The 14,596-nt window shown below is 54.2% G+C and overlaps 2 protein-coding genes across 5 annotated transcripts; one reads left to right on the forward strand and one right to left on the reverse strand.

The window, feature by feature from the left end:
• Positions 1 to 81: 81 nt before the first annotated feature.
• Positions 82 to 9,005, reverse strand: naxd (NAD(P)HX dehydratase). Of its 4 annotated transcripts, none has more exons than XM_056579340.1 (12): positions 8,843 to 8,950; positions 6,794 to 7,377; positions 6,212 to 6,700; positions 5,191 to 5,299; positions 4,972 to 5,017; positions 4,798 to 4,886; positions 3,347 to 3,455; positions 2,049 to 2,099; positions 1,833 to 1,937; positions 1,241 to 1,361; positions 1,025 to 1,142; positions 82 to 554 (listed from the first exon to the last, which is right to left on the reverse strand). In XM_056579340.1, the coding sequence occupies exons 2-12, from the start codon at positions 7,305 to 7,307 to the stop codon at positions 404 to 406; spliced, it is 1,902 nt and encodes a 633-aa protein (XP_056435315.1). In that variant the 5' UTR covers positions 7,308 to 7,377; positions 8,843 to 8,950; the 3' UTR covers positions 82 to 403. The 4 variants fall into 4 exon arrangements, with proteins under 4 accessions (XP_056435315.1, XP_056435316.1, XP_056435318.1 ...); XM_056579341.1 differs by lacking the exon at positions 8,843 to 8,950 and adding an exon at positions 7,599 to 8,197; XM_056579343.1 differs by lacking the exons at positions 6,212 to 6,700; positions 6,794 to 7,377 and having other exon boundaries at positions 89 to 554; positions 8,661 to 8,957.
• Positions 9,006 to 9,590: 585 nt separating this feature from the next.
• Positions 9,591 to 14,151, forward strand: rab20 (RAB20, member RAS oncogene family). The gene is made up of 2 exons (XM_056579386.1): positions 9,591 to 10,349; positions 13,488 to 14,151. The coding sequence occupies exons 1-2, from the start codon at positions 10,160 to 10,162 to the stop codon at positions 14,063 to 14,065; spliced, it is 768 nt and encodes a 255-aa protein (XP_056435361.1). The 5' UTR covers positions 9,591 to 10,159; the 3' UTR covers positions 14,066 to 14,151.
• The last annotated feature ends 445 nt before the right edge of the window (positions 14,152 to 14,596 follow it).

The raw sequence follows: 14,596 nt of genomic DNA on the forward strand, positions 1-14,596 counted from the left end.
TACATTAATATAATATAATAATACTATTAATACTAATAATATTACTGCATGAGGATGTTGTGTAGGGGAGCCTGAAAAACAATAACTTCATCGAAAAATTGTAATCATCATTTATTGGAAATCTTTATATGAGTAACTCACTAATCATTTCTTTTTACATTTTCTTTCATGTTTTACACACAATATAGTATATAATATAGTATCACACTGCTCACTCCGTCCTTATACAGTATAAGCCAATCTGAAAAGATTTAAGAGGTCTTTGGACACCTTTACTCATCTAGCTATAGGCACATACAATTTATCCATGAGAAGAATCAGTGTTTTCATATTTAGACAGTGTTTGAGCGACAGCTTAACTGAAAGAGTCTCTTAAAGCATCTGTTGAGGAACACAGCAGTGTTCAGCTCTCAAAGAGCTTCCTGAAGGCCGGGCCGATCTCCTGGATCATGTCTGAGGTGGTGGTGGCGCGGCCGTGGGTCTGGAAGGCCTGGCTGTTGCACTGCTTGGTCAGGGCGCAGGCGCCGAAGGCGGCCAGCAGGGCGGGGCTCACGCTGGGGACAGCACACCGTTACTGACACACAGCTTCATGCTGTATCACAATCAGAACTACAGTTGTTCCCATACCGATCGAGGATCGAAAGTTCCTACGACACAGCCAAAGATGCAGGATCGGGAGACTGCGCAGATCAGATACAATACTAGCTAATATACTACACAGAGAACCTCACAAACACTGCGGTGTAATGCTGCGTTCGTTAACGGCCGGAGGTGGAAAGTCGGAATGGGAAACGCGTCATCTCCGACTTACCTGCGTTCGAGCCACCAAGTCGGGAAAACATGGATGCTCACGCTTAACTAGAAGAGCACAAATGTATGATTCTAATTATAGGTTATAGATATGAATGATCTAGTTCTGAAAATAGGTTTAGCTGTCGACAGTAAGTGAACCGACTTTACATCGCTATCGGCCGATACTCCTGGTCGGGGAGCCTCTGTACTAACAGCACGGTAGTGGAGGTACCTTCTGGACGGTGGCGTGGCGCTGAAGGCCCAGTGGGCCAGCGCCCCCAGGGACCCCGAGAGGAGGTCGCCCTGCCCCCCGCAGCGCCGTCCGCTGCCCCGCAGGCCGCAGGTGAGCACTGCAACACAACACGCACCGGTCACATGACCCCTCCGTACAGACCGCCGCTGACCGGCAGCAGCGCCCCCCGCTGGCCCCCGTCTGCGTGGCGCTCACCTCTCCGGCCGTCGGAGATCAGGTCCTGCTCCCCCTTCAGCAGCACCGTGACGTTCCCCAGGGCGCCGCTCAGCTGCAGCACGCTGCGGCGCCGGTCGCTGCCGTCCAGAGGCTCCTGGTGCTGAGACACGACATCAACACAGGGTCACATGACGTCATCACAGGGTCACATGACGTCATCAGAGGGTCACATGACATCATCACAGGGTCACATGACATCACAGGGTCACATGACGTCATCACAGGGTCAGCATGACATCATCACAGGGTCACATGACGTCATCAGAGGGTCACATGACATCATCAGAGGGTCATATGACATCATAGGGTCATATGACATCATCAGAGAGGGTCACATGACATCATCACAGGGTCACATGACATAATCAGAGAGACGTAAACGCAGCATGACATCATCAGAGAGACGTAAACGCAGCATGACGTCATCAGAGATGGTCAGTCATCAGAGAGGGACGGTAACGCAGCGTGACATCATCAGAGCGGGACGGTAACGCAGTGTGACATCATCAGAGAGGGACGGTAACGCAGCGTGACATGATCAGAGCGGGTCAGCGGCGGCTCAGGTACCCACCAGCGCCTCGTAGAGCCGCGTGAACTCCATGAAGTTGGGGGTGAGGATGGCCTTCTGGTATCCTTGGATGACAGATGGTTGCTGGGCAACAAGCCATAGTCCATCCTGTTGTAAACAAACAAACAAATGAACACAGATGGACAAAGAGACACCGGCAGCTATATTTAGTCTGAAGATTAATCTGATCAGACACCTGATCTTTAAATCAGTACTCACTGCATCGATGATTATTGGAATATCTCTTGCTTTGCACTTCTCAATCACCTCCTGGGGGGAGAAATGACAGAGTTCATAACCGATAACATTATTCGAGTTTAGCAGAAGCTTTTGTGTATCAGTGTTGTGTCAGTGTTGCATCAGTGTGTGTTTATCAGTGTGTGTGTATTTGGGATGGCGAAAATGTAAAATATTCTTGACCGGCCACCGAGCCTCATTAACCGGTTAATACCGGTTAACCGATCAGATTAAAATGTGCTATTTGAAATAACAGCCATTTCGAGCCAGGCCTGCCGCCTGCTATTTGGTAACTCTGCTCATCTCTCTCCCGCTCTGCCTCCGACTCACACACACACACACACACACACACACACACACACACACACACACACACACACACACACACACACACACACACACACACACACACACACACACACACACACACACACACACACACACACACACACACTCTCTCTGCGTGGGAGGCAGCGGCTCTCACCGCGCCACCACCTGTTTGAACGACGAGGCGTTACTGCAAGTGGACCGTGTGTAGAGAGCGGGGCCAATCGGAAGAGGGCAGCGTAAGGAGCTCATTTGAAACATTGCCGCGGCTCATTTAAGAAAATGACAGCTCTGAAGAGACGCCGCTTGTTTAGGACGGAGGAGACGGAAAAATTGAGGGTGAGGGCTAATTTTTTCACCTCACACAAAAAGATCTTTGAATGAGATGGCTAACTGTAGTCTTACAGCGTTTAGTCCACTGTCCATATTCATTTAGAGATCATATTCTCCGCCGCTCGCATGCGGGAATAATTAAGACTTGTGGGCTAGAGACGCGGTGTCAGTCCAACTTCCAATCAGTCACCTCATCTGATCATCTTGAGGTGTGTGACCACACACTCAACGGCCACACTTATCCCAATTTTTTTTTAACCGACAAGCAACAAGATTAACGTTGATACGGTCAACCATCGGTCAAACGGTCATCGGCTAACATCCCTAGTGTGTGTCAGTGTGTCAGTGTGTGTGTCAGTGTGTCATTGTGTGTGTCAGTGAGTGTGTCAGTGTGTGTGTCAGTGTGGGTCTCAGTGTGTGGGTCAGTGTATCACTTTATCAGTGTGTTTATCAGTGTGTGTATCAGTGTGTCAGTGTGTGTGTCAGTGTGTGTATCAGTGTGTCAGTGTGTGTGTCAGTGTGTGTATCAGTGTGTGTGTCAGTGTGGGTCTCAGTGTGGGTCTCAGTGTGTGGGTCAGTGTGTCTCTCATTGTGTGTGTCAGTGTGTGTACTGGTCGTGCCTTGGCTGTTCTCAGCAGACCCTCGTCCCTCCCCAGCCCCGGGCCGACCACCAGGCTGTGCAGTCGGGGCAGCCACTTGTCGATCTCCTCCAGGGCGTTGGGGCTGTCTCTGCATTCACACATCATAGCACGTGAGCCTTCACAACATAGCATGTTAGCCTTCACAACATAGCATGTTGGCCTCATAACATAGCATGTGAGCCTCATAACATAGCAGGTTAGCCATCATAACATAGCATGTAACTCTTTATAACATAGCATGTGAGCCTCATAACATAGCAGGTTAGCCATCATAACATAGCATGTGAGCCTCATAACATAGCAGGTTAGCCATCATAACATAGCATGTGAGCCTCATAACATAACAGGTTAGCCTTCATAGCATAGCATGTGAGCCTCCTACAACCCTCAATAGAAAGGCATGTGTTCAGACTGGTCTCAGCCTGTTTAGATGTGGAGGAAGAGAGCTCCTAACTTTATGTGGGCAACAAACCGGTTACAGGTTACAGATCTAGATCTAGATGTAGATCTAGATGTATTGGTAGATCTAGAGCGTACACCCCCTCCGGACTGTGTCCTGACAACACTTTCTACGTCTCTCCTTCCCGTTCAGACCGAGGAAACAGCAACAACCATCGATCAAAACAGGAACAATAGTACAAATAAGAGTGGCCCATGCCGAAGGCGGAAGGTGAGGGTACGACATCATCACACCTGCATTAGGGGGACCACCATACGGTGACTGAACCAGTGCCGTAGTGTCTACCACAGGGCTCTCCCTGCAGCGGGCTGAGCCTCTAGTTATGGTTCATGGCGATGGAATGCAGATCCGTTGTGCAGCTGAGTGTGTTTCTAGTTCAGGCTGTGAGGACTCTTGTCTCAGCCTGCTAGCGTGTTTTGGCGTGCGTTGATTCTGAATCACCCAATAGCATCCAGCTGCAGCCCCGGAGCACTCTGCTTCAGGGAGAGCCCTGTGGTAGACACTACGGCTCTGGTTCTCACCCCAGTCACCATATGGAGGGCCTAATGCAGGTGTGATGTCGTACCCTCACTTTGGACCCTCAGTTGGCCCATGCCTTCGGCATGGGCCAACTCTTATTTGTACTTTTATTCATGTTTTGATTGATGGTGGCTGCTGTTTCCATCATTATAATATCTAGTTAGCCTCAGCGGCATGATAGACTGGCCCTGGAGCCCCACTGGGGCCCAGAGAGCGGCCAAGAGATCCCCCACTAGCAGCCTGAGCCTGCAGTCCTTTTGGGGACCCATCGATGTCCTCCTATTGGTCCCTCAGGGCCCACAGGCCTGACACCAACCATCCATGGGTCTGCTGGTTCAGATGTCAAACTCTTTGCTTCAACCATCCCCCCCCCCCATAACCTCCCCCACCACCACCCCCACCCCCACCCCCACTCCAACCCCCACCCCCACCGGGAGAGGCTGATACTTACAGGACTGGGTGGACGATGAGCTCAGGGCTGTAGGACTTGATGACGATCGCAGCCTCCCGGGTGCAGAAGACGTGAGACAGGTCTGCACCCTGGAGGAGCCAGAGGAACGTCAGTATGTGACCCACACACCAGAGGCAGTACAGTGTGCTCGCTGCTCCTTCATGTATTATTTACCACTTTCAGCGCAGAGATGGCAGCGAAGTACGGAGCTCCGGTGTACCTGAACAGGAGGCAGAGTTAGGCTCAGGCTGACGCTGCCTCCTCATGACCCTTAACCAGATGGAGCCCCCCTGGTCCCCCCCCCCCCCCCAGTCCTGCCCCCCTCAACCCACACGGACCCCCTGCAGTCCTGCCCCCCTCCAGACTGCCCCCCCCCCCTTGCAGTCCACCTACTCCTGGCAGCCTCCAATGATGCCGATGCGTCCATCTTGGCCCTTATGCTTCTTGGAGGTCAGCGCGGGCACGATGGTCCTCACCAGGGAGAGGGTCTCCTCGTCCATGCCTGGGGGGGACAGGGGGGTTAGGGAGGCTCAGGTGTTCGGCAGGATGGTCAGCGTGGATCATGTGTCCTCTCTACCGGGCCTTAGGATAAGTTAGGTCAGGTTAGGTTGTCCTTTATTGTCCCTTTTTTTTGGGAAATTCTTTATCTGCTTTTGACCCGTCGGGAGCTGGTACACACACACACACACACACACACACACACACACACACACACACACACACACACACACACACACACACACACACACACACACACACACACACACACACACACACACACACACACACACACAGTAGTGCAGTGCAGCGCCCGGGGAGCAGGTGGGGGTCTCAGGTGCCTTGCTCAAGGACACCTCATCTGTGGATGAGGTCGTAGCAGAGTGCTGCTCTACTACTCCCACCGTCCATATCTTTGCCAACCGGTGGGGATTCGAACCGGCCCCCCTCCGGTTACCGGTCCAACTCCTTCACCAGTAGGCCACGGATGGACGGCCTGCGCCACAACGAGGCGCTGTAGGGCGGGGCGTGAGACTGCAGACCCCCACCCCAGCCTGACGGCCTCTGGTCCTAAACACGGAGGTACACCCCGACACCAACACCATGCGGGTCCGGCCAGACGGTGGCGCTACACTCCGCGGGGTGACGGGTCCTCCTTCTCCTCACATCCTCTCCAAACTCCAGATGGAGGCTAGCACCTAGCGCCTATAGCTAGCGCCTGTACCTAGCCCCTGTACCTAGCGCCTGTACCTAGCGCCTGTACCTAGCGCCTGTAGCTAGCACCTGTACCTAGCGCCTGTAGCTAGCACCTGTACCTAGCGCCTGTAGCTAGCACCTGTACCTAGATGTACCTAGCGCCTGTACCTAGCGCCTGTACCTAGCGCCTGTACCTAGCGCCTGTACCTAGCGCCTGTACCTAGCGCCTGCGGGTCTGACGGGAGCTGCTGGTTCTGCTGCTGGGGCCAGTCGGCCGTCGGGTGTGGGGGGGTCCGTCTGAGGTGGGTGGGCGGGCCGCGGGGGCCGGAGGGGGAGGCAGAGCCTCTGGGGAACGCCCGGGGGGGGGCGGGAGGCTCGTTCCGATGGGAGGAGGCTGCGGAGGGGGGCTGGGCTGAGGAGATGCTGGAAAACATCTGGCCCAGCATCTGGAGGGTCTGGAGCTCGCGGGCGTGCTCCGCCTCCCTGCGGCGGTCCTCGGCCTGCAGCCGCTGCTCCTCCACGCGGTAGAAGCCCTCCTCCGCCTGGGCGCTCTGCTCCAGGAACTGCTCCATCAGCTTCTCCAGGGGGAAGTTGGCGCGGCGCTTCTTGGGCCGTTTGGCCCGGCCGGAGGTCAGGGGGCCGGGGGCCAGGGGGATGGAGGTCAAGGTGCTGGTGGGCTGGCTGCTGGGGTGAGGACGCACAGAGCTGCCTGGACAGAGGGACAGGTGGCCTCCGTTAGACAACCATCTATGGTCGAGGAAGGTTACACGGCGTGTCTGTCCGGTGGTCGTGGTGTGCTTACCGTTATTCCCGACGGTCACTTTGATGGGGATCGGGATGGGAACCGTCGGGTACTCCAACTTCACTTCCGTCTCAGCCGGCCTGTGGAAGTCGCCCAGGTTCTCTGAGTAGGGGTCGTGGGGGTCTTCTCCCTCCTCCTCCAGGCAGTCGGCGGTGTCGTCTCCACCCGTCCCGCTGTCCATGAACTCCTGGGGGTCCAGGACCGGTCGGTTGCTGAGGATGTTCTCCATGGCGTCATAGAACTTGCATATCTTGTGGTACTGGCCGTTGTTCCGGATGTTGCCCTCCTTGGCCAACAGGAACTGCCTCTTCAGACTTTTGATCCGGACCCTGCACTGTTCGGGGGTGCGTTCGAACCCCGTGGCGGCCAGCCGGCGGGCCACGTCCCGGTACACGAAGCTGTTCCGGAAGTGTCCGTCCAGCGCCACCTGGATGTCCTGCTCGCCCCAGATGGTGAGCAGGGTCCGGGTCTCCACGTCCGACCACAGGAACCCCCGCGTCGTGTTGTTCTGCATCCCAAGGATCGGGTCCGGAGTCCCAGCGGCTCTTTGATTCCGTTCACTACGAGCTGCGGAGCGGCGCCATCTGCTCGTTCGGTGGACACCGGAGTTATTGTTATGATTGTGTGTTTATCGTTCAACTTCAACTTCAGGATAATGAGCGGATCTCGTCCCAACTCTTCAAACGCTAACCCGAATGTAGTCGACGTCATTAGCAAAATGCCTGCTTAATACATCCGTAATGACGCCGGCTCTGGACCTGCCAGCCCGCCGACCTCCCGGTCTATCAGTCATGGGAAAACTGACCTGAGATCAGTTGTCAGTCAGAACCAGAGGCCGCCATGCAGCGACGAGGAGACTGCGGGGTCCTAGAGCCCGTTAATACCGAGGAGACCGCGGGGTCCTAGAGCCCGTTAAAACCGAGGAGACCGCGGGGTCCTAGAGCCCGTTAACACCGAGGAGACCGCCAGGTCCTAGAGCCCGTGGGGTGTCGGCCCTGAAGGGGGGCACTGGTTTATACTGGTGGCAGTGGTTTATAAGGGTGGCAGTGGAAAGGCTTGTAAGGAAAACTGGCTCTGTTGTAGGCACTGAACTGGAGTGCATCACACTAACATCTGACGAAAGGAACCTGAACAAACTGCTCTCCATCTTGCACAATGACTGTCATCCACTCCACAGCACAAAGCAGAAGAACATGATCAGCTCGAGATTACACACACAACGCCAACTGACAGACGAAAGCATTTGTCCCCAGGGCCATACATCGGTACAACGTGACACTGAAGTGAGGAAGAGGGGGGGAGATACTAGACATCTCTGCGTAGTCTGTCTCCCTTCCCATCCCTTCCAGTACCTCCCGTAAACAGTGTACTACTGTCCACTGTTTACTGGCAATATATGCACTTATGCACGACCCCTCCCTCCCCCGGCCTGGTCCCCCCCGACACGGACCCCCCAATCCCAGACAGACCCCCATCCTACTGTTAGCATTATTACTGTTTACATATTTATTACCAGTTTGCTTTAGACTTTATCCTTGCACGTTTATAGTTTCTAAATTATTAATATTCTTGCACTAGTCCTTTTTATTGTCCATATTTAATGCTGGTATGTACTTATTTGCACCACCATCGTGTCACATATTCTCCAAGAGCACCGTAGCCTATCTTTTATCGTCCGTATTATCCATGTGGATATTTCATTTTATCTTTATAACTTGTTTGTGTTGTATGTGTATGCTGTGTGTGACGTGTTCAAGTGAGTGCGACTTGGCAATTGGCAATGTTCTCATAATGTTGGCAGTGGTTTATAACGGTGGCAGTGGTTTGTAATGGTCTGTTGAATGACTGGTTCCTATGTGGACTTTACCTGGTTCCTTCAGACATCCTAACGTAATAAGGATCGAAAGCGCCCCTGTGAGAACGCAAACTACGACCATCCGAGTCTCCGGCGGCATGTTGCCGTAGATACTCCACCTGAACTAACTTGAGATCAAAACAACAACGACAAACGCGCTACATCCGACAGGCACTCTTTGTGGTTCTTCTTACCTAAACTCGTACTGCGTATAAACGCTGGAAAGAGAGCGATAATATTCCTGATCATGAGCACTTTAAGTACGGCTCAGGCTCAGCAGGCTAACCGGTTACTGAGCGTTCATCCCACCGCGGATCCCCCGGAACCGGATGTTACAAGGTTATTTTGGGGCGAAAGAGAGAGGGCGGGACTTTCAGTTACATGGGTTTAGAGACGAGAGATGGAGGGACTTTCGGTGGACCGTGGAGGGATATACTTTTCTGTTCGGTAATTCGGAAATTGTGTTATTACGTTTTCTTTTAAGTTTTTTTATTTTATTATAAACCTCCACATAATCCTCCTGGTCAGGATCCTATTATTCACTTTCCGGAGACTGATAACAGCTCAGAGTAAATAAGTGACCGGAAGTTGTGTTGCTGTAGACCGGGGGAACACTACATTTCAAGACCCTCTCTCCTTCTAGTCAGGACGCTTTGGTGTTTTTGTAATGCTGTTATGATATTGGCTGCTGCTGTCAAAGCGAGAGCAGTGTCAGTTTGTAAGCTTGATTGATTTATTCCGTATTCAAATCAGCTTTGTTCAATAAAAAAGTCGCGAAGGTTTCCCGTATCTTGTTTCCAGTAGGCCAACGGTACCGGAAGCCCGTGTGTTCAGGATCATGAGACTCGTTTGCTGAGCTTGTTTTCTCTGATACGGACCTTATCATCAGTCACTTGTCCGATAACAGCTCGTCACAGGACCAGCCCCCCCCCCCCGGGTCCCCCCACCACCCCGCCCCACAGGGAAAATGTAAACGTAAATTTATTTGTAAAGCACATTTAAAAAAACAACAGTTGACCATAGTGCTTAAAACAACCCGAACTAAACCTGGGGAACTAAACCCTAAGGAACTAACCCCTGGGAACTAATCGAAGGAAATAAACCCCGCCACGGGACTAAACCCCACGGCCACGGCACTAAAGCCATGCAGGGAACTAAACCCACGGCACTAAACCAAGGGCACTAAACCCCACGGCACTTAACCCAGGGAACTAAACCCCACGGCACTTAACCCAGGGAACTAAACCAACGTACGGAACTCCCACTCGTCTCCAGCCCTCCGTGCGGCAGCAGTCTGCTGGTCGCGTCGCTTCCCGTTTCTTAACTCCGCTCTGTGAGGAGCGATCAGCAGCTCGTCTCCTGAGCTTCTCACCATGCCCGGTTGGGAGGACTTTGGATCCAGCCCCGCTACTCACGCCAGTTAGACGGAGTGAGGGGATCTGAACTCTGAAGTGATCTGAAGCGATCTGAAGTGATCTGAAGTGACCTGAAGCGGTCGTTATTTCTTCACGATGCCTGAGATCTCCAAGATGAAGAAGCCGGACGTGAAGGTGGTGATCCTGGGGGACATGAACGTGGGGAAGACCTCGCTGCTCCACCGGTACACGGAGCGGAAGTTCAGAGACACCATCAGCACCGTCGGAGGGGCGTTCTACCTCAAGCAGTGGGGCCCCTACAACATCTCCATCTGGGACACGGCAGGTAAGGCTCGGATCTCAACATGGGCTCTGATTTGAACCAGGGCTCTGATCTGTACGTTTCATGGGCTCTGATCTGAACGTTTCATGGGCTATGATCTGAACGTTTCATGGGCTCTGATCTGAACGTTTCATGGGCTCTGATCTGAACGTTACATGGGCTCTGATCTGAACATGGGCTCTGATCTTAACACAGGCTCTGATCTGAACGTTCAATGGGTTCTGAACATCTGATCTGAACGTTTCATGGGGTCTGATCTCAACATGGGCTCCAATCTTAACATGAGCTCTGATCTGAACGTTACATGGCCTTTGATCCTTTTGCATCAACTTGTTTTTACCGTGCGTCTCGTGACCCGATCACCTGCCCCCCCCGTCGCGTCTCCCTGTGGAACGCCGAGCTCGGTAATATCGGTGGGTCTGGTCCTGTCCATCGGTAGCATGTAGCCTAGCAACAGGTCCTCACAGGACAACGTCACAACTCCACCAAGTTTTAAACTGTGCTTTTCTATAACTAAGCAGCTTACACAAACTGTACCTTCTGAAAAGAAATACACATCGTTTACGGGTTTTATGTGTTAATCTTGCGTACTTTAAGGACCTTACTAAAGGTGTTAGTTGAATATGAAATGTGTAAATAACGACGCGCACAGAATTTATAATTTATTATCCAGGGTGGAAGGTTCTAGTGACATTAAAGCACGGGGTTGTGTTCCCTCCTAAGGTCAGTCTCAGGGTTTACAGCTAAAGGTTCTACATGATGTGTGTTCATGACTAACGATAGGAACTCCTCGATTTTGTAATCATTGGCTCAATGTCACGGTTTGTCATCACTGAACGTCCCTTGGCCCCGTGACCTCTGATGAAATGGCCCTTACATTAAGTCCCAGAAGGGTAACAGAAGCATGTCTCAGACCTCTTCACGGCTTTAGGTTTTGGTTCCACCAGGTCGGACGGTTAGAACCCGGATTCGGTTCTTACTTCAAACATGTTTTTGTTTGTTTTGATGGCCAGGCTGGACTACGCTGGCTGGGTTCAGCTGGCTGGCTGGACTACGCTGGCTGGGTGCAGCTGGCTGGCTGGACTACGCTGGCTGGGTGCAGCTGGCTGGCTGGACTACGCTGGCTGGGTTCAGCTGGCTGGCTGGACTACGCTGGCTGGGTGCAGCTGGCTGGCTGGACTACGCTGGCTGGGTGCAGCTGGCTGGCTGGCTGGACTACGCTGGCTGGGTGCAGCTGGCTGGCTGGACTACGCTGGCTGGGTGCAGCTGGCTGGCTGGACTACGCTGGCTGGGTGCAGCTGGCTGCCTGTTCCTCTTTACAGCCACATGCCTCCAGGCAGGCAGATCCATGACTCCACAGCCGTAACCTTTCCCACACTCACATGTCCTCGGCGCCCAGAGAGGGTGACTCCTCTGGTGGGAGGTCTGCCGCTGGGTTTCAGCCACTGGGTTCTTATCTTAATGCTGCACATTAAGGCTCATTAGTAATTCCACAGCCCTCTATTGGTTTCCTCATTCCATCCCCCGTTCCTCAACCAACAAAACTCCCAGGTCAGCACTTTCTCAGATCTCCAAATAGAGTTTCCTCTTTTGTCCAATGTGGGACTCTGTAGAACCCCACACAGCCTCCTGGACTCCGTTAGACCCCCACAGGACCATGTCTCTAGACCCCCAAAGAGCCATGTCACTAGACCACCACAGTGTCTCTAGACCACCTCAGTGTCTCTAGACCACCACAGTGTCTCTAGACCACCACAGTGTCTCTAGACCACCACAGTGTCTCTCTCTAGACCTCCACAGTGTCTCTAGACCACCACAGTGTCTCTAGACCACCACAGTGTCTCTAGACCACCACAGTGTCTCTAGACCACCACAGTGTCTCTAGACCACCACAGTGTCTCTCTCTAGACCACCACAGTGTCTCTAGACCACCACGGCGTCTCTAGACCTGGCTCTGAATCATTGTATCTTGTTTGAATAAACAATGGGAACACAGAACTGCTCTTATGTCAGAGAAAGGGCAGACGTTTCCCTGGCGTTGTGCATCCATTACAAGCTTTCATATCTCAGCAACAAAGCTTCTTTGTTTCCAACGGCCGCTGGAAATGCCTGACGCAAAACTCCTAACCCTCGACCTTTAAAAACCCCTTCTTTAAAACAGTAAGATAGCATCTATCTTGTTTAAATGTTTGGTTCACCCTAACCCTTAATACAGCTAACCACTGACATCATTATGGTTACCACATACACCACATACACCACACCCACCAGCACCACCAGCAGCACCTCCACCACCACACCCACCAGCACCACCAGCAGCACCTCCACCACCACCACCACCAGCACCACCACCACCACCACACCCACCAGCACCTCCACCGGTGGTAGTGGCAGATAGCCTAGATCTTAAAATGGAGCCTTCCTTCCTGTTCTGATGGCGTGGCCCCAGAGCGCTGTGTTGCGTCACAGCCGGCCACGCTGGAGTCACATGGCGTCCACAGGGCGATGTGTTCAGCGCTCCCCAGGCTTTTGGAGGTCAGAGTTGAGTCCCTTTGCAAAACTACTGTCATCTCCACCCAGGGATTTTTTCTGATCGGATCCCAGATCTGTAGTGGGACGGTGGGCCCCCTCTGAGGGCCCGCTGACCTTTAGGGTCACTGAGGGGAGGGGACGACCTACTCTATGCTGCTTGGGGTTTGGACGCGTTGATCTCATAGGCCCCCCGTGTCCCCGTGTCCCCCCGAGGGTCCCCGTGGTAACGTGGGACGGTGCAGGTTAAGTGTAGGGTCTGATGGCAATAGCTCTGGTTAGCATGAAGTCACGGTAGGCGCCATTTGGGATTCTCCTCACAGTACTTTTATCAGAAGGTCTCATTGACCATATCAAGCCAGGTCTCGACGGCACTATATCTATTAAGCATACATGCGTTCTAGAACATAGTCCGAGATTCCTGCCGACACCAACTCATTACAAAATAAAACGTATAAAAAGGGAGACTTCACTCGTAGACTGCAAAGTTACTCGTAGCAGAGCAGAGGAGCACACGCCCTTCTTCTGGTTCAACCTTAACAACAAATAAAGGGAGGCGCCCCCTAGTGGCGCTGCATGCTATAGACCTGACTGTCCCCCCCTCTGTTCCAGGCCGGGAGCAGTTCCACGGCCTGGGCTCCATGTACTGCCGGGGCGCGGCCGCCGTCATCCTGACCTACGACGTGACCAGCTGGCAGAGTCTGGCGGAGCTGGAGGAGCGCTTCCTGTCGCTGACCGACACCGCCAACCACGACTGCATCTACGCCATCGTGGGCAACAAGGCCGACCTCACGGACCCCCGCGCCCAGCTGCCCGCAGACCCCCAGAGCCCCGCCGAGGGCGGCGAGCCCGGGACGGGGCCCCGGGTCCCCTCGGCCTGCCCCACCCCCCCGGCCTCCCCCCTCTCCCCCGGCTCCCCGCCCCAGCAGGTGGGCCGCGAGGAGGCGGCGGCGCTGTACGGCCGCGTGCTGCGCTACAAGGGGCTGGACGAGGGCAGCAGCCTGCCGGCCGACAGGATGTGCTTCGAGACCAGCGCCCGGACGGGCTACAACGTGGACCTGCTGTTCGAGACGCTCTTCGACCTGGTTCTGCCCTCCATCCTGAGGAAGAGGACGGAGAACCAGCGCTCGCCCACCGTCGACCTGGAGGACTACTGCGAACCCCCCGGCAGGAGGAGGGGCTGCTGCTAGGGCAGCCCTACTGACACTGGACCCCCGGCGGACCTGGACCACCGGCGGACCTGGACCCCGGGGGACCTGGACCCCCGGGGGACCTGGACCCCCGGGGGACCTGGACCCCCGGGGGACCTGGACCCCCGGCGGACCTGGACCCCGGGGGACCTGGACCCCCGGGGGACCTGGACCCCCGGGGGACCTGGACCCCCGGCGGACCTGGACCACCGGCGGACCTGGACCCCGGGGGACCTGGACCCCCGGCGGACCTGGACCCCGGGGGACCTGGACCCCCGGCGGACCTGGACCCCCGGCGGACCTGGACCCCCGGCGGACCTGGACCCCCGGTGGACCTGGACCCCCGGTGGACATTGACCCCCAAGACCGCCTGCTGGGACGTGGTCCTTTCATTTTTTTCTAGCCAATCCACACACATACACTTACACGTGCACGCACACACACATGCACACACAGTGCAGAGTTATTTAAAAAAAATCGATATTTAGTTGTCTATCAACTGTTGAAGGGTGTGAAGGACCAGTCCACGTC

This window comes from Gadus chalcogrammus, chromosome 20 (genome assembly GCF_026213295.1).
Source record: "Gadus chalcogrammus isolate NIFS_2021 chromosome 20, NIFS_Gcha_1.0, whole genome shotgun sequence".
NCBI classification, from domain to species: Eukaryota; Metazoa; Chordata; class Actinopteri; order Gadiformes; family Gadidae; genus Gadus; species Gadus chalcogrammus.